Genomic DNA, 26712 nt, shown 5'->3' on the forward strand with positions numbered 1-26712 from the left:
AAATAACATTTAGCTTTTGAGACTTTTGAGGCCTACAACAACCAATCTTACTCTAGCTCTATTAAACACGATTTTATTATTTGTCAAAATCTACACTTTCCAAGATATAAAGCACACAGTCTGCAGTCCTCCTTAAGCGCACAACAATATGTACGTGAATATAATATGTAGAAAAAAAACTATCATGCGTTTGCAATTATGTTTTAATCAAAGCGGATTTTTTTCCATTTTTATTTGACAGTAAAGTTGTAGCGTGCTGGGGGAGAGAGAGAGTATAGACAGTCAGCAAATGTAGAGGGCTGGACTCGAACCCACGACACTGCAGTTTGCTTGAATAATAGAGAGGGTTTGATGTTCTCTGTGAGGTGTAAAAGTGCCTGTGTCAGAGTACTTCAGACTGTTGATGCAGCAGCTGAATCATTGCCTCGTCGATACGATAAAACATGTTCTAACTGCTGTTTAATTGAAACTATGGTTCAAGAGGGGGCCATGCATTTAGGAAAAATCCATATGTTAAACACAAATCTGCTGATGCTCTTTTAGTAACTCCGTTGTCCCCCCTCACCCCTTCCTGTGATTTTTAGTTTACGACATGGTGTTGGGGCTGCTGTTCAGAAGAAGACACGAGGAGAAGAATGTGTGTGCGCGTCTGTCCTTTTGCTAATTACGACTACTATTTTGACAAGTTGAAAACACCAATAAGAATAATAAACAGACAAATGGGAGGAAAAAATGGCATTCAAATTTAAAAAATTGGGATACAAGTGGGAACTTTATTTTGATTTAAATATACCATGATTTTATGTTTGGTTGGTGTTACTTTGTATTTTTATCTTCACTCACTGGTCATGTTCAATAATATTAATAAGACATAACATTTCATAGAGATAGTCGAAAGAAAAAGTGGCTGGGTCTGTACTATTACTGTGCATTATTTTAAGTACAAAAATACTAAATAATACAACTTGATGCTATACAGTACCAACATTCATTTTCATTTCTTTAAAGGATGTTTTGGCCTATAGGCTTTTTTGGACAGGACAGTGCAGTGTGAAATGGGGATGAGACTGGGGAAGGACATGTTGCAAATTGTCAGACATCATGGAGGAAAACAAAGTGTTTCAAAGGAAAAGAGCTGCTCTATCACCATGTTCAGAAACTACAAGCGCTAATTTTGAGCAAAAAGCCACATTTTGACATCAATATCCCATAAGATTGTTAGCTGTGATGACTTTAAACAAAAAGTAAAACATTGAAACATTAAACATTGTTTTAATACAACTTGACACTTTGTGGAACACATTTGACCAACATTCTATTTTTCTGTATTATTTATTATCAAGGAAGTGTCCCTTAATGTTACATTCAAACACCTTCATGGGGAAAAACAAAGCATTCATTTCAATGGAGAAGAGCTGCTCTATCACATAATGCAAACAACTTTAAGAGCTAAACATATATAAATGTATATTATATTATTGTTAGTTTCAACAAAAAGATCAAATTTGATTTACTCATTTTCATTTTGTTTCTTTTGTTTTTGTCAGCTTCATGGGACAGGGCACTAAACAACATTAAAGGTCTGAAGAAAAATATAATCAACAAATTGATGATGAGCCAGAAATCCCTCTCAAAACACTTAGACCGACAGAGCCCAGCATAAGTGCAGCAACCAAACCAATGGGCCATCCTTCAACATGAGACACACATTACAATCAGGTTGAGTAAAATACAAAGAGCAGGAGTAAAATGTGGTGTTTTGAGTCTATCCGTCCATGTGCGTGATGAGTGGAGGTGGTCTGAAAACACTTTCAAACAGTTCATTAGGCGAGTACTTAGAAAGCCATTTGCAAAACAGGGCTCGAGCTGTTAATAAGATTAAAATCTGAGCCCCCAACCGTCGAGAAAGCCCCCCTCTGACAAAATGCGCACACAGCATCACAATGGTCATTAGAGAGAGTTAAATAGGCTATTTTGCACACAGTTTATAATCTTTCGAGCATGTTCAAATGCCTCACTTTGATGAAAAACATACTTGGAGTTGTTGTGCCTTGTTTCATTTAAAGAGCAATTCTGTATTCTCCGGGAGTGTTTTTCTTTGAGTTCAAAATGGCTCAATAACATCGAGTCTTCAAATGGTGACCAAGTTTAGTTTAAAAAGATAAAGAGTCTTAACAATGCCTCTTTTCTCACGTTGTTGTTATTTTTACTCGCACAAGTTCCTCCCCTTTCTCCCCTGTGTCTTTTACGCACAATGTTTCTTAATAGCCTCCACCTGCATGAGCACAAACCCTGTTAAACAAGTGTGCAGCTGCATGTGTGAAACCTGTCTCTACGCGCCGCACCAATTACGTTTTAATTAACCACCCTGCCCCCTTTTATTTTCCCCATATGCAGACAAAAATGAAGCAAATTTACAGCACTTCGAAGAAACAAAAGACTGATTTATACTGTGTCAGTCAATGCAAAGTGCTATAAGTACATAACATAGGTTAAAATGTCTTAAATTAAGAATGTTAATCTGGATTTGACCACCAATCAGTTACTCACACATCACATTCATACTAGGCAAAGGACACAACATTATGGCTCCCATCCCAGTACATCCCAGTGCAATTAAATATAAATAAATGTTTTCCCAAATTCCGCCCCTGCTACACAGTTCATGTTTTTCCTATTAAGTGGATTAAATTACCTAATTAAAAGTAATCTAACTGAAATTACTGCTGTAATTTTAACAAAGCATGTAACTTGGATGGATGTGATTCTAGCGTAACCACAGGGCACACAGTGGTCCAAGGGGCCACTTAGGGAGTTTGTGTGTTTGCCCAGACACATGAAGAATTAGAGGGAACACTAGTCTTAACTTTAAAAACATGTTATTATACCGGGTACTATATTTCACTCATTTCAAATGTGTTAAATATAGTAACTACCGGTATTCACAAAATAAACTTTTGTAAGATTGTTTGCGTTTCCGGATTCCGTTTGACATTTAAATGGGTAAGACTTTCTAAAGGACAAGGGAGAGAATTTCAGTTTTTTGTACATTGAATTTGTATCCAGACATTGGACCAATATCACAAAGGAAATGCATCACATTGGGCATTGAAATGTTTGGTTTGGTCAGATATAGCAGGACATAATCTGCGTAGCAGACAATTTTATGCTCTGTCCTGTCAATTGAGACACCATAAATTTTTTCTGATTGTCTAATATATTGGGCCAATGGTTCCAAGTACAAAACGAACAGCAGAGGGGAACAAGCACAGCCCTGGCTCACCCCTCTTTCCAGAGTCAGTGAGTCTGGCTTGTTATCTTGTGTTTGTCATTTGTTAATAAATCCTGTCGGATCATTTTGAATTAAATTTGGGAGTATTTGTTCCATTCTTTCGGACATAAGTGACCACATTAAGAATTTAATTTTAGGTATTAAGGATATTATGGCTTCCTTTCCACTCAGAGGGATCTGAGCTTTTTTAAGGGCCCAGTTAAAAGTTGAAAAAAGCAAAGGAGTAAGTGTGTCTTTTAGAGCTTTATACCACTCTGAGGTGAACCCGTCACGTCTGGAGATTTATTGTTTTTTAGTCTTTTGATTGCACTCAGTTCTTTCTCTCTTTTGTTTACTTAGCTTCCAAGCTAATACTTTTGTGAATTTTGAACTGCTTTCACATCTTTCACAACATACAATTTTGAACTTGCATATTGTATACTTCTAAGCAAGTGTTCCAAACAATGTAAGTCACAAGTTGATCCACTGCTTTCTATCCATGTCAAAGGAAGGTGTTCTGCCAGTTGTTTTAAAGGGTGTTGAAACCAATGGCTCTAACAAACCAGAATTGCAAGCCTTTGAATCCTGGGGTTGCTGGTTCAAACCCCAACTCTGACACTTTGAAATTGTCACTACTTAAAGTGGATATGACAGGTTAGACCCCACATTTAACTTTTAACTAACTAAAATGTAGTGAACAATTCTATTTAAGATTTTACTTCTTTGTCCCAGTTTGACATTTTTGTGAAGTTTATAATTGTACTTCCTGGTTGGACAAGAGCAGCTGATGTGACATAGGTAGAGGTAATTCCACAACAGTTACCTAGCAACCACACTGTAAACAAGGGTCAAAATCCATCCAATCCGTCCTGAATTTGTCAATGCATATATTAAAATATTTTCTTCAGAAACTGCGACTTGACTGATGTAAAACTATGATTAATATGTATTAAGGGGACTATCCCACGCAAGTCATCATTAAAAAATCATCAGTCATATGCATTTCAGTATTTCCTTTTCACGATACAACAGTTCGGGGGAAAAGATGGAAAAGAAAAGTACGAAGAAAAAGCAAAACAAAAACCCAAACTTGAGAAGGCGAGAGATTCAGCACAATTCGTTTCCTCCTCATTTCCAGCATGCACAATATTAAGGCCATTAAGAGGAGCCTCTGTCAGCGCGTTCGGAACAACACATTAGTTAGCGGCGCTGGAGAGACGGGGTGAGGAGGAGGAAGGGGAGGACGGGGTGAGGGGTGCCAAGGGATAAGCCTCTTCATCAACAAGGAACCAAGGAGCAGGGAACCATGGCGGCTTGTTGCTGCAGTAACAAATACCACGGCAACTGGCAGTGACTGAACCATTTTATTTTAATCTCTCTGAAAGGACCCACTTTACCCACAACATCTGGTGTCGTTTTAAAAAAAAATGTGGATGACATTTTGACCCATTTGGCTGAGCGTGTCTTAATTATAGACCTGATGTTTGGAAATCCAGATTGAAACATTTCTTGGCAATTGTTTACAACAGTGTAAAATCTCTAAATAAATTACGAAAACTATGATTAATCTGTTTCTTTCTAGCTTTTATGTAAGTGTGGGTGTCATTTTTTGACTAATGAAAAACATACCTAGTTGTATTTTGTTTAATTTATGCAAGTTTTACTAATCATGCATATTTAATCCGCCACAAGAGATAAACCCGGAATACATAGGAAAGATTAATGCATGGATGACCAAAACCAGGATTAAAGCATTGCAACAAAATACCATTAAAGGTGCACAATAGTATGTAACCTTTGGACATTCATCACAAGTTACAGAGAATGGCATTGAACGTATCAATCTCCAAAAAAACAAAACAATGATGAAATATTTTGTTCCATTCTTTGTACAGTAAAATGTCCTTAGTCTAGTTTTCCAAAAGCTATTGTAGTTAAGTTCACAAAACAGAACGGTAATTTGGATCAAAAGTTTATTGCGATTTATCGGACAAATATTGCGATTGTGATTAGATTAGCAACATATGTAGGGCTGTGTTCAGGTTTGCACAAAAATTCCAGGAACTTTAACATTTGAGAGAAAACTCAAATATGATAAAATAATACAAGAATCCCACGAATTCCAGAGCATGTTTGTAGCCGTCTAAACCATTGATTTTCAGCCAATGAAACACTATTGTGCCTTGAGGTACTGCCAGGTGTGCCTATAGGATAAAAATCCTATTTCAGTTAAGCATTTAATTGAATAATTTACAATTTTGGAGAGCCATGAGCAACTTCTGGATAGGTTGGGAAAGATAAATATTTATAATTGCCAAATATAAAGAACCAGACTCAAACAAAGCCATGGAAATATTTGCATTTTCTACCGCTAAATTATGTCATTTGGAAATGTTTTTGGGGGTGGTGGTTGAAAAATTGTCTAATTTACTAGCACAAGATGTTTCTATGATTCCTTTGTTTATTTGATAATTGCGGCCACTCAAATTGTAATTTTGATTGTGACATATATATTGAAATGTAGATCATTTTGTGACTGTTGTTTTGAAGAAGTGCAACATTTTAACATTAAGCATATCATTTAAAGTAAAATTGCTAGAAAAAGAGATGATTCAGAATAAAAATGAAAAAGTGATTGTAACCTTTTAAATAAGGTGATATTTCTACACTTTTGTCATCTCACTGTCTGATCATAAAAACTCAACTGATGCGTTTAAATATATTTCTGTGTCATCTGAATATTGTTATCGGGATACTCCCCCAAAAAAGATCTGAAAGCCTTACGTATACAAGACACAAATAAGCTTCTGTGTCAATTGGCTGTTATACATTAAAAAAGCGCTGTCAAAGCGGAGTTTCAAGCTCTCCTTCTCTCGCTCTCTTTCACCCTCTCTCTCCCTTTCTCCCCCACTGTACATCCATTTGCAGCTTCTCCTCCGTCTCTTTCAGGTCCTGTCCCTGTGCTGTCTGTCTGCTGCTCTTCCAGAACACAGCGGCAGCATTTGTCTCTGCTCTGGTAATGAGCAAAGGTCTGCAGGGACACACACTCCCGCTTCATCAGCAAAGAGCGCACACACACCCACACCCACACACACGCACCTGCACCCACACACACCTACACCCACACACACACCCACACACATTGTAGACAGGCATGTTCACTGCTCATCAGGAGAGAGACGCATCATCAGGCTGCAAGAGGCGTGGACAGAAACAGACTGTATATGCACAAAAGGGAAATGTCAGCAAAGACTGTCTCATGCAAATGTAGGAGACCATAAAGAGCAATTTGTAACTATAAAAAACTTTAAATTAAATCAGAGGTGGCTGCTATCAACTTCAAAATCTATAGAAAAGTTTGACTGCTATGTTTCTTTCAAGCCATTGTGTAGATTCTGAACCGAGTGGTTTTAAATGGTCAGAAGGGAGAGGATTTTCTAACCAGGATTTCTCAAATTAGCGTGAATGAAGCTAAATGCTACTAATGCCAAGTTTTTGATAAGGGAACAATGTTAGAATAGGGTTAAAAGCACAAAAAAGTAAATTTTGCATGGTCAATCTCTAATATTTGTTTTTGTCTGATCAGTAAATACACTGTTTTTTTATCTGATCCAAGCTGTGCACAGATTTTATAGCATAAACTCGCTATGACAAGCAGTGGAAAATGAAGAAATAACACAGCCAAAGTGAGTGTGGAGAGATAAAACGGCAGACGCGCGGTGACAGGAACTTCAGGAGAGGCAGACGTGAGCCCCAAGCAGTGACAGCACCGAAGGCAAAGCTAAACACAAAACATATTTTTTAGTTTTTTTTTTTATCACAAGCTCAAGAGAAATGGATCAACTTTACTCATTACCTTCGTGTCTGCAGAAGCTCGGCCTGTCATCTGGACACGAGCATACAACACACAAGACCTGTTTACCATCTTCAGCGCAGCGTATTATGTGCAAGGAAAGCGAGGGCTATGAGCTGAACACAGTTAGACCGTTGTTAGGAGAGTGGGGCTCTGCTGACAGCGCTGCAAACTGTCTACAGGGCTCACACAGAAGTACAGTCCGTGGCTTTGCATGTTAGAGGTTGTCACTTTGTCTTTTTGCCTGGAATGTCCCACAGTAGGGCTTTAAAATAACTCCATGAAGGAAAGCAGGGGGCGCCACAAAACAACAAGAGCCATAAGAGTAACAGGTCAGCTCTGTGGAAAGAATAATAGTAATAGTAAGAGTAAGTATTTTGTTAGCTATAAAACCTTTTTAATTGCATAGTGTACCTTTAAAGGGTTTATGAATTATTTGAACCTTTAAACATGCTCTTGAGTACCTTTTACCCCCCATGCAATGACGCCGCCACTCCAGTTCCCAACTTATGTGGCCTGGTGGTATTTCCTGGTCTCAGCATGCAGTTGTACCGATATTGATAAGACTACAGAAAAGCACAGAGATAGTCTGGAGATGATTTATGAACTTAAAAACAACAGAGGATTCTCAGAGCCACGTCAGAGCCACGTCAGCGCCACATCAGAGCCATGTAAGACCTACGTCAGAGCTACGTCAGTTATCACAGAGCTGCAGAGGGGAGGATTTTTAACCAGAAGGCTTCAGACTAGCATGAATTAAGCTAAATGCTACTCCAGATATGTTTTTGACGAGGGAACCAAGTAATAACATGATTAAAAGCACAAATAAGTAAATTTTGCGTAATATGTGCCCTTTAAGGGGGTGCACGGTGCCAAAGGCGGTTAGCGCTCTTGCCCCGGACCAGACCAACATCACATGATCTCTCTGGGTGGAGCACACGCACACGCACACACGCACACACACACACACACTGAGTGCCTTCTCATCTCTGAAACAACCATGTGGAAAGACAAATCCCGTTGTCATGGAAGAGATGTCAGTATGTTTGAGAAGGGTCAAATCATTGGCATCAAAACTGATCTACTACAGATCTGAACCCAAGTCAGAGTTTTTGGGACGTGGTCACTCTCTCCATCATCAATACAAGATCAACTCCGCTCTCTCCACTGGCTCCCCATCAAGCAGCGCATAAACTTTAAAATACTCCTCCTCACCTTCAAAGCTCTTCACCACCTTGCCCCCCCCTACCTGTCTGACCTCCTCATCCCCCACCGACCCTCCCGAGCTCTCCGATCCTCCTCCTCTCTCACCCTGACTGCACCAACATCCCGACTCAAAACTTTTGGCGACAGAGCATTCTCCCGAACAGCACCCCGACTCTGGAGCTCCCTCCCCCCCCGTCCCACTCTCCCTCACTCACAACATTCAAATCCCGCCTCAAAACATACCTCTTCACCCAAGCCTATGACCTCCCCTACCCCTAGCCTCCTCTACCCCATTGCCTACTCTTCTACCCCCTGTTACATCCCCATCTTTTTCTCTCTACTTCTTCTGTCTTGTTCATTTTATCTGTATATTAATGTGTATTGTACGTGTTGTCCCCCCCTGTCTGTAAATACCCCACCTTTTTTATTATGTTCAGCGTCTTTGGGTCACTGAAAAGCGCTATATAAATAAAAGTTATTATTATTATTATTAACTGGTGAAAAATAACACTGGATGGAAATAAATCTTTTAATATTATATATATCTTTTATATTATTAAATACAAAATATTATAGCACCTTTTTTTCTGTGACCACTTTTGTTTTTGGACAATGAAAGAGATTATTATTGTTACTTATTACTTCTATTACACACATATTGTAACAGGTTAAAACAAATCAAAGTCCTTAGTCATAATCCAGTTATACTGGCCCTTTTCACCTTAACCAAACAAGTAGAAGTTTGAGCAAAACTTAAATTGCCTTGGAACAACGAAAAAAATCACTGCAAACAATCTGTTGTGACAGTTAATTATTTTGGGGCTCTTGCCAGGTTGGTTACGGTGTTATGGTGTAAAATTAGAAATTGTTGCCAGGCAACACTTAAGTTTCTCTGAGAATTTAGGGCTTTCTGAGATAAAAGACTTAGCAACAGCTTCATCTGTTGATCAGATCTGTGCCTGAATAGAAGTAAACATAAACAGAGGGACAGTAGAAGGTCTGCAGATAACATTACAATATCCTTCAGGCCGATCATTAGTATGCAGATGCTTTAGTGTGAAGAGACAAATACGTGTGGGAAAATGGACCTTTGTCACAATAAATGAGCAGGTTCAACATGCCTTTAAATCCATTTGTTGAGGACCTCAAGTGGGAGCCCCCCATCAGCTCCCACATCAAGAAGGCCCAGCAGAGGATGTACTGATGATGTACCACAGATGATGGTGCAGTTCTACACGGCCATCATTTAGTCCATCCTCACCTCCTCCATCATCGTGTGGTACGCTGGAGCCACAGCTAGGAACAAACAGAGACTACAGCGCATTGTGCACTCTGCTGAGAAGGTGATCGGCTGCAGACTTCCATCTCTGCAGGACCTGTACGTCTCCAGGGCTCTGTCGACGTGCAGGTCGGATCACAGCTGACCCTCTCAAACTGGACACGGACTATTCGAGCCTCTCCCCTCAGGCAGGAGGCTACGGTCCATCCGGACCAGAACCTCCTTCTGCCATCAAACACGTCTAAATATCTGTCACTTTATCTATTATTCAATCCAATAACCATTAAATGCACACCTTTTTTAAACATTGCAAATAGATTTATATTCTTTTACTAGCCTTTTAGTTCTTCTAGACCTTTAGCTCTTTGAAGCAACCGCAGTATATGGAGATGTTCTTGTAGACGATATATTGCTCAGATGAATGTAGTGATGGAGCAATGCAGGGTGTGTGTAACGACAGGAGCAGACACACACTGGTTCAGCAGAAGCACACTGAACCTCCGTCAGCAGATGGTGCATGTGCATGTTTTGTGAATGTGACCGTGACCTTGACTCTGGGCCATGTCTCCTGCCAAACACTAACAGACAGAAAGAAAGGAGGACCTGTCTGTACTGAACAAACAAGTTTACAGCAGGCGTAATACACCTCTATGTGCAACTAAACAGTGGCTATGTTTACATGCAGAATCGGAACATAATCTGATTTTAAGGTTAGCAAATGACACGCAATCCGTCAAATGTGATGTAAGTAATCAGAACGGACATGAACAGAAATCAACTTGCATCAGATTTTGCTGCTTAGATAAACTTTAGATTTTGAGTGCAACCACAGCCACTGTAAAACAAGGATTGTACTGTAGTTAAAATGCTTTGAATTTAGAGTCGAGAAGGGTAATATACTAATTAATATAATGTATAACTATTTCAGATTTTCATCCGTTTTTTTGTAATTATTCTCGATCTAGAAGCCTTCAGTCAACCTTATCAACCTTTTGTGTTTGATAATGTATTTTGAAAATCTCAAATAATCACTGACTAGTTGACAACTAAAAGAATAATTAGTTGCGGTCCAACTTATTAGATCAAGATTACCGTAAAAACAATTTGGACAGTATTTAGGTTATAATGTATTTTAGATCATGGGTTAGATTCCCGGACCAGACCAACATCACATGATCTCTCTGGGTGGAGTCTGCATGTTCTCCCCGTGTTACCGTGGGTTCTCTCTGGGTTCTCCGGCTTCCTCCCACCGTCCAATGACATGCATGTGTTAGGTAAAATTGGTGACTCTAAATTGGCCCTAGTGAATGAATGTGAGAGTGAATAATTGTTTGTAATGTCCATGTCTCTGTGTTAACCCTGCGATGAGTTGGCCACTGTCCAGGATGTACCCCGCCTAAGGCCCGAAGTCACTGGGATAGGCTCCAGTCACCCGCGACCCCGAAAGGGAATAAGCGGTAGAAAATGGATGGATGGATGTATTTTGGTCTTTTATTCAAGCTGCATTGTCATTGTCTTAAGAAATGAATACTTTAAAATATTATGAACTAGTATGAAATAGTATGTATGCAGCCAGCAGCAGTGTTGTGGGTTCGAATCCCGACTCAGACAATTTACTGCATGTCCTCCCTTCTCTCTCATCCCGTTTCACACCGGGAAATTAAAAATTGCGTACATAATAAAGAATAATTCAACAATTCCTCAAATATTTTAGAAATCGTATTATCTTGACTAAGTACATAAATACAATCAAATGTCCACTTTTTGGAACTTTTTGGATTCCCAGTTCTGCTCTGTACCAGCGGGTGGCACCGTTTCTCCACATTTCCCCTGGAGAGAAAGGAGACAGAAAGGGTGGGAGCGAGTGAAACAGAGGAGAGAGAGAGTAAAGGATCTGCAGAGCTGGTTACCTGGCCTCTCCTTTAATTTTAACTCAGATCAATGATTATTACTGCGCCCTTGTAGCTGCCCCTTCCTGCAAATTCCCTTACTGAACACAAGCAAGTGTGGGGGGGAATCTGAAAGTATGTCCTTTTCTCATTCCAGGAAACATTTCTCATGTTTCCCAAATGGTGGTTAGTTAAAAAAATATCACCGTTTATTTTGTAGGTCTTAAACAACAAATATGCATTATTTGTATATTTTTTTTAAGGGTAAACATGTTCTTGCTTTGGCATCTCATGTTTTGTTTACGTTTCCCACATAGTCTACAGGCAGCAGAGGGAATTACAAAGGCTAGATAAACAAACCTAGCTTTCCTTCGACACATTAATGCAGGCATGCTGTAGTAATTAACGCAATTTCTTGGCAGAAACGCTCAGAGCAAGTCTGGCGATGATTTATGTAGGTGCAAAGGAGATCTCAGAGCTCTACCTATGATGTCACAAAACAGGAAGTGTTTTAGAGGCTCAAAAGAAGAGGACTAAAAAAGAAAAAGAAAAAAAAAAGGTATAACTTAAGTGGGTGGCTGTAATGTAACGCTTGGATACCACCAAAGAAGAAGAACAGGATTCATCAAAGACGCGTGAATGAAGCTAAATACAACTCAAGGTGTGTTTTGATGAGGGAACAATGTGGATCTTTTTATGTCCCAAACTCTAACTTGATTAAAGCCAGACCCTAACTCAAACCCTAACGTGGTGTTTACGGTTTCAATTCTCAGACTGCATTTCTGTTTAGTTCTTCTTGTGTCTCATTATCCATGCAAGCTATCCTTTCATCTCCTCCTGACCACATGTGCAAATGTAACTTCTCCAATCAATGTTAAATAAATACATTTTTATCAAAAGGTAACTTTAGTTTACTTATTGCTAGTAGTTCTAGTTAAATGGGGCATATGATGCAAAATCAAGTTTATTAGTTATTAGTTTACTCAAAGTTGGATTTTGATTGATTCCTGTTTTATTCTACAACTGAGGCTTGAGAGCTCAGAAAATTCCTGTTTTCATCAACCCCCTATGTACCTGTTTCTATTAAGCAGTTTTAGATCACTATTAAAGCTTACAATGAACAAAATGTAAAATGATCATCAGCTTATCTTTACTTTAATACTAAGTACTTGAAATAAACCATTCAATGTCTCCTTTAAGTCAACATTGACCCTTTGATATAAAAATACCAGCACAATCAGCAAAGACAAGTGTATTCACCTTGATTAACACAGTCTAATGGGTTAAAACTTGACCAGCAGTAAACTAAATAAAACAGCTAATGATCGTAAAAGAAAATTGAATTCTGTAATCTGGCTAAAATAACTAATAAAATAATGGTGTGATGAGTTCTTTTAGGGTTTTCAAAAATCTCAGCAACCTAAAAGTCATCCATTGTTTATAGCAGTAGAGATTGCTTTTAAATAAGATTTTGTTGCCTCTGAAAGTCCTGCTTATTACAAACTGTGACATCTATTACTCCAAAAACCTGGACATTCTTACACTGTAAAGCAACCTCTGGGTAAATTTACAAAGAGAAATCCATGCACGAGTAAACAACGGCTCTACAATTCCCAATCAACATGAGCGAGTCTTAATCAGAGAGAAGGCGTGTCCAGAGCCGAGCCATCGCCGGTGTTTGGACAAAATCAGAGGCGACACAAAAGGGGAAAAAACACACACACTAATCAATGGTCCTTCGCGTTCACTACAGTTCAAGGCATTTCAGTTTTGGCTTGTTCGGTTCATCCTCAACAAGCCAAAGAGAAACCAGCCAATACGACTGTTGACAAAAACAAAGGTGAACTGATTTTTATACCAACTAGCAACAGTTCTCAGTCAAGAAAGAATGCACTTAGATTACAACCTTTTGGAGATTCGTACAAAGGTCAATGTGGGTATGAGAAATTGGTTAATCGGCTTTAAAATGTGGTATCTGACTTTAGTTGTTGTAAATGAGTACATTATGTGTTTTCCCACAAAGAATATCCTGTATTTGAGACAAAATTAGACCACTGTGCGTAGACTGTGGCTATCAATAAAGTATTTGATTTCTCATCAACCTGGAAGTAGGAGTCGAAAGCTGTGCCCTGATTGGCTGTGCTTACGGGGACTGCCCAAGTTTCATTTTGCCGTCTGAAAAAAGCTACTCTTAAGTGAAGCTAAAGCGTAGTCTCACCTGTGCAGTACCGTCACAACTGCCAATCACCGCTCAACTTTTTGTTTTAAGCTCTGCCCTCCTCGACACCATTCAGCAGTCCAGCTCATGCCGCCCTCCTCCACCCCAGCACCACCTTTTCCGAGTAAATTTTTCTTTCAGGTATTATTTTTACCTCCCTGTCAAGGTCTAAGCACCAAACTTATATTATATTTGTTTTCATATATAGTTGTCAATTATCATTCATCACCTTCTATTGCATAGTCATTTGAGTGTCTCCAGGCCGAAGCCATGCACTTTTCATGTGAAAATTAACAATGTTTCAGGGATATTTGTGAGAGCTAAGAACTAGTTAGACAAAGTTTAATACCAAATACCTTGTCAGGTACCACAATTTTAAGTGAGTGAAAAGTGAAAATACATACAAACCATAAAGTAGCCTACAATAGCATCAAGTCTGAGATTAACCATTAACCGTATCAAACTATTTTAACAGAATATGTAACCCTTTTGTTTTGCAATGCTGTTGTAGGTAAGCAAACAAACACTGACATTAAATGCAAACCAATATGCAAATGAATGCACAATGGACAAATTAGTTTCCTATGGCAACTCCAGATGGAAAATACCAAGGAGTAAATTATGTTAAAATAAGATTACCAAATGGTATAAAGCATAAAAGAATCATTCACATTTTGTCTTCATTCTTCAATAGTATTCTGAAGTCTGATGTTCACAAACATCGACAAAATGCTGCATTTGAACAAAGCCATTTAAAGTTATTTTATTTCTGCAGCACAAAGATGTTTTGAGCTGTTTCTTTTCACTGCGTTTTCCAGTCTTTCCCTTAGGCCTCTCTTCCTACTCTATTCTTTTTAACACTCCACTTCTCACATATTCTCTTCAGTCAAGGACACAAACTTCTGAAACACCGTAAGAAAAAAACACAACAAATACTTTTTGTCATCCACATCTCTTGTTCTCTCTGGCTGCATCTCCTTTCATTTTCTACACAGATATGGTAGTCTGGAGTCCAGCACGACTGTGAGGAGCTGGACAGCACAGGGCTGCAGCCACTACACTGTTAAAATGGAATATCTTGCCTTGATTCAAATGACTTGAGTTCAGACTATATGGATTTGAGTAGCTTTGACCAGTTTAAATTAAACACTTTTGTGATGTAGAATTCTTCACTGGTGTTAAGACCTTAATGACTGCTTATAAGATCATTTTTCAGTCTGAAAAATAAGTGAAGTATTGAAAGTAAGGCTGGATGATAAGAAATCAATGCAGGACATGGCGAGGGACATAGAATTATTTTTCAGATCCACAAAGCAAATGTGGATTGGTTTGGCGAATTCCCATGAGCCCTTAAGTACCCGATGGAGAGTATAGAGCTGAGGTCCAGTTTTCCATGACCAGTACGAAAACCACACTGCTCCTCCTGAATCTGAGGTTCCACTATTGGTTGGATTCTCCTCTTCAGTGCCCTGCAGTAGACCTTACCAGGGAGGAACCACAACCCCGGTATGCCAATCCAGAGGCACTGTCTACCACCACATATCCGAGTTTTTGACCCCAAAATAAGATAAGATAAGATATTCCTTTATTGTCCCACATGGGGAAATTTCATTGGTGCAACGCAGGTAGATACAGAGGTAGATACAGAAGAACAGATCACTTATAGGAAGTCTGAAAAACACTTTCAGTAGAAGATCTCCTATAAATAAATAAAAACTCCTGATGATTAGAAATGACTAAATCACAGTCTCTCCCATTAACATTGTATCAATTACACTAAAATAGTAGTAATAGTAATAGTAAATAAAACCTATAAAATTATTGACATTCTTGAATTAAAGTAAGTTCGAATCATGTAGATCTTGTTTGCAGTGTAGTAGCTTCACCAAATACAAAAGAGAAAAATGGAGGACATGACATCAAAAGTGGACTGGAGCGCACTGGCACACGGCGCGGTTGACAGTCTGCTTCCCCATCTGTCCGGCCAGCGCACTGACATAACTGTGACTGAATTTGGGAACAGAGTCTCTATGTGTCTATGGGGTAAACTGAGCGACACTTGCTTAATAGCTCAAATAAAAACGCACAATTTGAAGCCGGGCCTGCCAAACCACTGATTTAATAGCTTTATTAGGCTGTAAATTTGGCACTTGATCTGCTGCACTCAGAGAAATATTACAGCAATTATCCCCCGCAGATTCACAACATATGGACGCTGTTTTATGTTGTGAGAGAGAAAAAGAATTTTGAATGTCAGAAGTTTTATCACCAAGACCAGGTTTGAAAAGTATTTAAAAACACACCGGTATTCAAGCAGTTCTTCAGCACATGCAGATGGGGGTCCAAACCTTTTTTTCAACAGGGGGCGTCATATGGGGGTCATAGTCTGGTGGTCAATGCAGTCAATAATTCAGATTTAGTACATTGAACATGCAATAGCTATGATGTATAGTGTGAAGCAGTGGCAATAATAAAAATCATTAATGTTTTTTTTTTGTTTTTAAAGAAATTATAGCTAGACAACTTTCGTGCCGATGATAAATTACTAGATGTCCATGAGTGGTCTAACAGGTTTTTGGGGCAAAGACAAATTGAGTTTGGTTGTTTAGTTCACTTGGATTTCTCTGTGCATGTAAATGTTGTCAGTGTGTAGTAATCCCTGTAGGTACGTAGAGATAGTAGAGCAGCAGTACTTTCTGCTTAAATGAGCCAATATTGCACGGAATATGTCACACAAATAATCATTTTGTTGACTATTGTGACCAAGGAGATTACCAACTCTTCTTTGAGCTGTACATTTTGGCTGCTATTCCACTTGTAACATAGACACTTCTTTATTAGTCTATATTTCTTTTGATGCTAAATCCATGGCATTCTCTCTACAAAGCTATTACATTCCAAACCAAGACTGCAGCACATTGCCAGTAGCACATTCAAACTACTGCTACTGCTTTGAGAGACTTACTTTAGTGAGTACATTTTGCCCTTGAGTTAGATGGTTTAACTGCGGGGATTAAGAGAGTTCTGACCTGGCGAAGTCGAGGTCCGCCTCTCGGGACATGGTGATGTTGGTGAGGTTTTGCTGCAGGACAAAGATGTTCCGACACATTTTCTTAATGCCGGACTCACTGATGCGTTTAAAGTACTGCGCCCCGTTTATCAGGATACACGAGATCAGATGGCCCAGGCCTGCAGACAGAAAAGTATATATGTTATTGTAGCAGTAAAAGTAGCAGCGCATGGAGTGAAGTGCAAGCTTTCACGGTTTGTTGAACTGGCAGCAATAGTAATAGTAAGTGGTTGTGGCATTAGTATTAGTGGTAGTAGTTAGTTTAAGTATGCTTCATTGATCCCTCTCATTTGGACTGGGGCATTAGGAGAAGTGGGCCCAGGGAGCCTTGTCCAGATCCAGGTTTGGTCAGGATTTCCTTCTCTGGTGGATTTGCCTATTGTGGATGTTTTTATTTAGGTTTGATTGTAGTTGAAGTAGTAGTAGTTGTAGTCGTAATAATGGTGTTGAAAGTGAGTACCGGTAGTTGTAGTAGTCATACTATTTGAAATATTTATCATGGCAATAGTAGATAAAAACAGAATGTATAACTTTTCTGCTTATAGCTGCATAGGTGTCAAAATGTAAAACCACTGATCTAGAACTGAAATAGTAAAGAAGTTTAAAAGAACAATTACTCTGAGAGTGTCGCAATAATAATAATGCCTTACACTTCATCTGCACTTAACAGGCTTGTCCAAGCCTCTTAATGAGCTACACTGACGGTGATGAGCTACTTCTGTAGCCACATCTGGCTTGGGGCAGACTGACAGAAGCGAGGCGACCAATCTGAGCCACTTCCTCACCACTGTCATACTAAGCAAGATGTGTGACGCGCCTTGCCCAAGGACACAACGATAGATCTTCGTCCAAGAAAAAAAACATCCTCTCACCCTCCTCTCAGACTGCTTTAACCATTGAGCCGTCCCAACTGGATAAAACAGTACTAAGAACTGTTTCTTGCATCTTCGTGATGTGAATTACACATAGTTAAATGCTATAATATCCAGAATGGAGGAAAAGAAAAAACTTCAGCTGAACTGTTTTTTTTTACCTTCAAAGATGTATTGGAACTTGTGCTGCTGCAGCGCTGCTCCCATGGCCTCCTCGATGGCTGAGATGTCTTTGTTGAGTTTCACCACTAGAGGGTCATAGTCCATGCTCTCCACATTAGCCACAATGGCATAATTCCCCTGTTTGGCCAGTGGGATTAGGTAATGAAAGCAATGGACCCTGGAAAAGAGAATCAAATCAATACTGTCAACATGTAGTAGTATAATTGGCTATTAATAGTGTTCTTTTTAGACTGAGAACCACAACACATTCAAGCGACTCGGACTTACAAGAGTAAAAGGCAATTGATTATTGTAATAATTTCAAGAGGCATATCAATTACAAAAAGGTTTCATTAAGTTTCGTTGACTTGTATGTTTTAAAATTGGCTCCAGTTTTAGATGAACGCTAAGGACTAAACCGCAAATCAAACCGGGACTGAACCAGGACATTTCCCGGTTTGACAACAGTCACACAAATCAATTATTAATTAGAATATGTTAAAAAAAACAAAAACAATCTTGTCAAACTGTTTATTTTTCTATAGATTAACAAAATAATAGTAACCATTTGAATACATATTTTGAACTTGTAACTCTCTTTCTTCCAACTTTTCATATGCTTTCAACTGCCAAACTGAAGTTAATTTACCACACCATGAACTTCCTCCCCCTAGAATCTCTAATAGCCCTCCATCATCTCTGCTCCTGTTCTGGTCCCCCCGTGTATACTACCTCTTTCCCCCGCAGAGCATTGTGTAGCTTATGCAATTTTGTTTATGATTTCAGTAGAAAAAAGAAACTCCCCTAGGCTGATGTCGAGCTATATGTTACACTCCATTGACTCCAACCGTCTAGTGAATTTCTCCTGATAGTGGTCGCAACTAAATGAAGCCATGAGGAAGAGAGCAAGAAAGAAAGAATGGGGAGGAGAAAGAGAGCGAAATGAAAGCAGAGGAAATTTGGGGGAAAGCATGAGAAAAAGAGTGAAACAAGGAAAGGGTGGAGGGAGAAAGAGAGGGGAGAATGGGCGAGAGAAAAAGGGACAGAGGGAGTAATCTGTCTACTTTTTTTCCCATCTGGAAGTCACACTACAAGATGTGAAGAATTCAAAATCAGATACATATTCACACTATCACATAGTGTTGACCAAAGTTTGTCTGAGCGAATATTAGGCTGTAGGTGCTGTGTGGTAAAGCCAGCGGGCTGTACCAGTTAGCTGAGACTAGCGCTACATACTAGCTGTATTTTTGAATTGGTAAAAGTTTAAAAATGAAAGCGAAATGGTAAATGGTCACAAACAGTTTACTGTTGGTCATATGTTTGCGTCTGTCAAATGTTTGTGTTTAATACGTTTACTTGCGCTCACATGTTTGTGTTTACTGTTGCTCACATGTTTGTGTTTACTAGAGGTCACATGTTTACTTCTGACACATGTTTGCCTTTACTACATTTAATAGTGCTCACATGTTTGCCGTTACTGTTGCTCACATGTTTACTTCTGACACATGTGTGCCCATACTGGTGGTCACATGTTTGCATTTACTACATTTAATGTTGCTCACATATTTGTGTTTACTGTTGCTCACATGTTTGTGTTTACTGTTGCTCGAATGTGTGTGTTTACTGTTGGTCACATGTTTGTGTTTACTGTTGCTCGAATGTGTGTGTTTACTGTTGCTCGAATGTGTGTGTTTACTGTTGGTCACATGTTTGCGTTCACTGTTGCTCACATGTTTGCGTTCACTGTTGCTCACGTTTGCGTTCACTGTTGCTCACATGTTTGCGTTCACTGTTGCTCACGTTTGCGTTCACTGTTGCTCACATGTTTGCGTTCACTGTTGCTCACATGTTTGTGTTTACTGTTGCTCACATGTTTGTGTTTACTGTTGCTCGAATGTGTGTGTTTACTGTTGCTCGAATGTGTGTGTTTACTGTTGGTCACATGTTTGCGTTCACTGTTGCTCACGTTTGCGTTCACTGTTGCTCACATGTTTGCGTTCACTGTTGCTCACGTTTGCGTTCACTGTTGCTCACATGTTTGCGTTCACTGTTGCTCACATGTTTGTGTTTACTGTTGCTCACATGTTTGTGTTTACTGTTGCTCACATGTTTGTGTTTACTGTTGCTCACATGTTTGTGTTTACTGTTGCTCACATGTTTGTGTTTACTGGCGGTAACATGTTTACTTCTGACACATGTTTGTCTATACTGTTGGTCACATGTTTGCATTAACTACATTTACTGTTGGTCACATGTTTGTGTTTACTGGTGGTCACATGTTTGTGTTTACTGGTGGTCACATGTTTGTGTTTACTGGTGGTCACATGTTTGACACAGATTCATTGTAGACGCAAGATGAAGACTCACTCAGCGACCAAGATTCCAAAACATCAGACAGACTTGAAATACTGTGAATCGCAGCTTATCTTTGGTCAGACTGCCAAGAGTAAAGCTTTTCCCCACAAACAGAACTCTTTCAGTGGACACCCGGCTTAAGGCAGGTAAAGAGACAGAAGAAGAGGAGAGAAAGTTGGGAAGGGTATGAGGAAAAGTGCAAAATGAATAAGGGAAGGCGAAAGAAAAGAAGAGGCAGAGAGACGGGTTGGAAAGAGAGGGAGAAACAAAGACAAACAAAGATCATAGAGAGCAAGAAATTAAGAGAATTGGGGGTAAGCGGGAGCGAAGGAGGGAAAGGAAGCAAGTGAGAAGAGGAAGGGAAGGAAAGAGAGATGAGAGGCCGAGTTCAAGTGGTGGTGGTGGTGGTGGTTGTGGAAATGAAGTAAAGTAGTTAAAAGGGAATAAGTGCGACAAATGACTGAAATGCAATAGACCAAAGTGAGATTGAGGCTCAGAGAATGGCCGTGTTGTTGCTGTGGTGCTTTGGCTTCAGGGGAAAAGCCATTCACCCGTCGCATTTTATACCCCTCACATTGCTGCCCCCGTGACTGTCGAATTATGAGGCTATTGACTCCTTATGTCCAGACAGAAATTAACCTTTTATGGAGCGATGGAAAAATGCAGAGGTGCAGCAATAATATAGTTTAGAGTCAAAGGTCAGATGATAAAAACTGCTGACATAAAAAAAATCTATAGCATGTACAGTAATGGGGAAAGGGTCTGGCCTCACTGGTTGGGTGAATAAAAAAATGACTGTAGTGGAGTTTATTATGTGCTAACCTGAAAATTTCATGAAACCAATAAAACAAACACAAACCAAAATCACATTATATTTTATATGGTTTTGGATTAAGACCATGAAATACCCCCATTTAATTTTTCTTAATGGAAAACTATGTTATTTTTCTGGCGTTGCATCCGGTGTCTCCCTGTCTCCATAGAGTTGTTATTGTGCTGCCTAGAATGTTCGGTAGTGTGGCATTAAACATATCCATTTTGCATTTATTTGATTGCAGGTGTTTTTACACTTTGAAAAAGCATTCTTACTGTGAGCAGGGTCGCCTCGCCACACAACTCAGTGTGTTTAAATGATTACGAAAAAAAACTGTTTTGACGTCTTGACGAAACTCTGTCAAGAACGTGTTGTCATCCTAACACTAGGTGGCGATATGCGTCGTTTCAGCAGACTAATACGCCCCCCCCCATTCCGGTTGACCTTTTGCATCACATATAAACAACTGTCATGCGCATTTTTGAACAACAGCAAGATGGATAGTCGTACAGCTTTGTTCATCTCGTATGTAATGTCCGCGTTAGTTATTGTGCAGATAAACTAACTAACCCTGGTGTTCATGGTGATTTCAAGAGGCAGAGAAGAACGCCGTATGCTGTTGGAGGGCTACAATAGCATGTCTTCGTCATTTTGTTCCGGGGTCATACGTCAGCGTGGGCCGTGGAGCATGCGCACAAGCCTTGTCTAGTTCGGAGTAAAGCCACAATTTGTTTTTTTCGTTTGCATGACTTGTAACATGACTTGGTGGTGTTACTGATTTAGTAAAATGCCATCCTGTGGGACATTCCCGGCAAGGCAAAAACATCTTAATGAGAGAAGCCGTTGAATACCATTCCACCTGAACATTTACATAGTGCACCATTAAAACAAGAAAAACAAATGTTGCCGAAGCTTAAAATGTTCCAAACAAAAATGGCCGTAATCTGGAAACTTGGCATCAACAGTGTTTAATATTCATATAGTCTTGTCACAGTGACAAATTCTGAAGTGCGATACATCTAAATATCATGATAAACGTTAATATTGAAACCACTTTATGCCACTGACACAATAACTCTAAAGCTGCAGAAATAAACCTAAGCTGCAACAAATATAAAGGTGAATAAAACACTAGTTACTTGTTTGAGTCTCTAAAGCTCAGTTGTTTTTGTTTTACATTAAAATAACCAAAAATGTGCAAAGAAAAAAAAAAGAGCCTCCCCAAAATATCGTTACAGCTATTATTTATTGTCAATAATTGTGACATACCTACTTTAACACGAATGGAGTACATCCAGCAATAACCATTTACTCATAAGTATCTCACTGCTAATACAGTTACTGCTGCTATTCTATTGGTGTTAAGTTAGCAAAAAAGTACATTAAATAAATAAATAAAAATCAATCAAATACATAAAAATATACAAATAATAACCATTTTTGATCCCAGAGTCGACTTGGTTCCTTTACCTGACTTCCAGGTGCAGCACCAGGAGGCAGCGGTCAGAGATGTCCTGGAAGGCTTGTGTCAGGTCACTCAGAGTCTGAAGGATCTGCTCCCGACTGCGCTCACTCTCCCCGACCACATGGCTGTCCATAGAGCCAGAGGAACCACCTGAAGCGGAAGAGACAAGGGCTTAATGAAGCACAAACAAGGACACTTTAAAGCAAATGGAAAGTTCATCCTCATACGAAAAGCAAGTAATGCAATGTATCTCTGCCATATTCATTGCTGCAGAGACCAGACAACCTTTGCTGCCAAGACTGTATCAATATCAAAGGCACTCAAATTCAGGCTTACAATCTGCTGTGCAATTTGCATCTTAAAGCCACAACTCACACGTTTTAAGACAGTGAAGTAAAAAACGTAAGCAGGGAGAAAGGATGTGTGAAAGAGGCATGAAGGAGGCAATTTTTATTAAGGAAGAAAACCCTTCTTTAAATAACAATGGAGCGCTGAGATACAACCTCCCCTCAGTCTACAATAGCCTCATAACATCTTGGCAGAAATCAAACCAGTGAAATGCTCATGAGGTACAATAGGCCTTAACAACACAAGCTGTAAGAGTGACACCGACAGTAAAACGTGTAAACAAGGGTATCTCCCCCTCATTGGGCAAGGCTGATTTGAGCTCAGAAGAGTATCAATGCTGCTGCTCAAACCATTTACGTCAACTTGAAAATGACTTTCTGGTGGAAGTCGAGAATACTATATTTCAGACCTTTAAAAGTTATGTAAAATGTAGAAACAATACAGAGGGATTTAAATACACATAGGGTAATTACTTTGGCATTCAAAATGATGAAGCCACAGGCAAATGATGTGTTCTTTGATTCATAAGGCGGCAAATTCACAGAAGTGTCACCAAGTTGTCAAAATTGGGAAGTGAGATGACTTATATGTTTTTTCTTCTCTATTATGCATTTTTTGGCTGGTGTGACTTGTGCTCCGATGTGATTTTATTTGTGTTCTGTTAAGATAGAACTCTTCAATTAAATAAAAAAATAAAAAAAAGAAAAAGAAAAAGAAAATAGGGTTACATACATAAGAGTGTGTTAATGTGACATGATACACCAATTCATTGTTGAATAATTTCTCATATTGTTATACTGTTTATTTTGTTCAAACATGATTGCACTTTATTTGTAAATGAACTGATTTGATTTCTGAAAACATTTTGACTGTTTAAAGGGCAAATACTTATATTAGTATTCTAATATTAATCATATTAACAATGTTGTATTTTTACAAAACCATTTAAGGCTTTAAAGGCGTTATAATTTCCATCAATTTTTGGACCCCCCTAGACCAAACTGAGCATTTCACCCCTGACCAAGTCTATTAGTATCCTTCAAAAATGGAACTATAAAGTACGTGAAATGGTGACAGGTTAAAGAGGTGGTCCAACATGTACCGACGTAATAATACTGCATGCTTGGTCATTTATATTGAAAGTATAGGTTATACAAAAATATCAGCCACATCACATACATTACAGCAGCACTTCTGCAGGCTCTAAAATTACAGTTCTATATTTTGGGAATTGCTTGCGCGCCGCACCGAGGAGGGCACACAAGCAGCAGCAGGACTTTGATTACCGGCCTGGGTCCAGTCGCTCCATGTTACAGACGCTATAAAAGTGTTTGCTGAGCACTTCTGCACCAATTCAGATCCATTATTTAGCGTGTTTTTTACCTCCACCGACTATTTCTGTGTAGCACCACTTATGCTACACTTTTCTGCCACATAGTAAACGACTCTTCTATGTTTAGCTCAACTTAGTGGGCCCAGTTTGAGTAGATATCCTCCATTTTCTCGTGTCCGTTTGGCATTTCCCAGTGACATAATGAGAGCACAGGCAAAGACAACACACCTAAATAAACACTGTCCCAAAGAGTGTTCTCAAACTGTACAGCAAAGGGTATATATAAACTGAATATAATTTAAATATGTTGTTTACAAGCAGTACAGGTAAAATACTTGTTAATAATGTTTTATTTTGAGGTAGGAGGTATGTCTTCAAATCCATAACCTGTCCCATTTATTGGCCTGAAGGCTTAATTAGACAGGACAGTTTAGCGTGAAACGGGGATAAGAGAAAAGAGGATATGCAGCAAACTGTCAGAGTCGGGATTCGAACTCACGGCTGCATATCCATAATATCTTATCACATTTGCAGGCACAACTTTGCAGTGGCTTTTTCAGATGGAGAAGAGAAGCCGAATTGCTAAAAATACTTGATAATGAGATCCAGACAGTTTGCTGCAGTCTGAATTTGTCACAAAGCTTTTACAATATGGCAGCAGTGGAAGGTAACAAAGTAAAAAGTAAAAGTACTGTACAGCAGGTATCTGTACATTAGTTACTTTAGTTATCAGAAATTAATACTTGATCAATATTATTAGGATATTAAGTAATTATTCGTTCATAAGATAAGATAAGATATTCCTTTATTGTCCCACATGGGGAAATTTCATTGATGCAACGCAGGTAGATACAGAGGTAGATACAGAAGAAACGAACAGATCACTTATAGCAAGTTTGAAAAACACTCTCAGTAGAAGATCTCTTATAAACAAAAACTCCCATAGACAAAACTTCCCATTTCCCAACAAGGGATGGAGGGGGAAAATAATAAAGATAAAAAATAAATAATAAATAAATACCATTGCATGTGATCACGACAGTAATTGCAAATGAATATGTGTCACGACAGTAATTGCACATGAATTGCACAGTAATTGCACATGAATCACGACAGTAATTGCACAGTAGGACTAACAGTGTTTGTTATAAAGTCTGACAGCAGCAGGAAGGAAAGACCTGCAAAACCTCTCCTTCACACAGCGAGGGTGGATCAGTCTCTCACTGAAGCTGCTCTCCAGAGTGGACAGAGTGTCCTGCAGGGGGCAACACTCATGGTCAAGCATAGATGTGAATCTAGCCAGGACCCTTCTGTCCCCCACCTCCTGCACCGAGTCCAGAGCACAGCCCAGGACGGAGCTGGACTTCTTGATGACTCTGTCCAGCCTCTTCCTCTCCCTCTCTGTGATGATGCTGCTCCAGCAGGCCACACCGTACAGGAGGGCTGATGCCACCACAGAGTCGTAGAAGGTCTTCAGGAGTGGCCCTGTCACTCCAAAAGACCTGAGTCTCCTCAGGAGGTAGAGCCGACTCTGGCTCTTCCTGTACAGTGCGTCTGTGTTATGAGTCCAGTCCAGTTTGTTCATATTCTACCACTTGCTCCCATTAGGGGTTGTGGGTGCCTGGAGCCTATCCCAGTGACTTTCGGCTTTCGGTGGTAAACCCTGGACAGGGGCCAGCTTGCAGATAACCACCAGGAGAAATTTGTCAGGTTACCCAACACATGCATGTGTTTGGATGGTGGGAGGAAGCGGGAGAACCCAGAGAGAACCCACACTAACACGGGAAGTACGTTCAGACTGCACCCAGAGATAATAGGGCCTTTTTCCATTTTCGCGTGTCGTTTTCCAGTGTTGATCAAAACACACACCTAGAACTCATTTGTGTAACTTCTTCACGGCCGTTAGTCTTTTCCAAACCCCTATTGTACAAGCCCTCTCTTTATTTGTGCTGAGACGGCATTGTACACTCCACAATAGGAGCCGGCGAGCGTGATGGGTGTAAACTCCGGCCACTGCGGATCAATGGCCATAAATTAACACTGGGAGGAAAGGGAGAGAAATTGGCCCCGTCAGTCATATGTAAGTCTATTTGTTCAATGAGGCGAAGGTGTGAGCGTGTGCGAGTTTGTGTGTTTATGTGTGTGTAGGGAAAATCTAAAGAGGACCAGGAGAAAGGCTGGGTCCAGATCGATGTGCCCTAGTCAGAGGCAGATCCCCAGTTACTCTTCCTGCCCTTCTGAAGGTCACACGCTCACACACATTATACAGACATGTGTTCGAACATCCACTCCAGCTTAGATATCTAGATCTATTGCTGTATTAAAGTATAATGTTACAGCAATATGGTCTATAAGGGCTGTAACTAAGCATTGATTTAGTACTCGATTAGTCAGTGATTATTTTTTGATTAGTCAACTCATCAAATGATTATTTCTATTGCACACTGAAACTTTTAAAAAACATTATCAACCAAATAAAGGCAGAACTATGGGGAACGAAGGCTTCTAGAAAGAGAATATAGAGCCATAAAGTCTATTATTGATGAAAATGTGAAATACTTTATTATTATTTTTCTC

At 39.5% G+C, this 26712-nt stretch overlaps 1 protein-coding gene across 1 annotated transcript in view; it reads right to left on the reverse strand.

The window, feature by feature from the left end:
- exoc4 (exocyst complex component 4) overlaps positions 1 to 26712 on the reverse strand; it is a 217828-nt gene that overhangs the window by 16236 nt on the left and 174880 nt on the right. Inside the window, exons 17-19 of the mRNA XM_072453575.1 lie at positions 22460 to 22604; positions 17820 to 17998; positions 16746 to 16905 (exon numbers count right to left, since the gene is read on the reverse strand). Coding sequence (XP_072309676.1) covers positions 16746 to 16905; positions 17820 to 17998; positions 22460 to 22604 — 484 coding nt within the window. The remainder of the gene's footprint in view (positions 1 to 16745; positions 16906 to 17819; positions 17999 to 22459; positions 22605 to 26712) is intronic.

Source organism: Eucyclogobius newberryi, unplaced genomic scaffold (genome assembly GCF_026437365.1).
Source record: "Eucyclogobius newberryi isolate DKJ021-1_F unplaced genomic scaffold, fEucNew1.0.hap1 SCAF_2, whole genome shotgun sequence".
Classification (NCBI taxonomy): domain Eukaryota; kingdom Metazoa; phylum Chordata; class Actinopteri; order Gobiiformes; family Gobiidae; genus Eucyclogobius; species Eucyclogobius newberryi.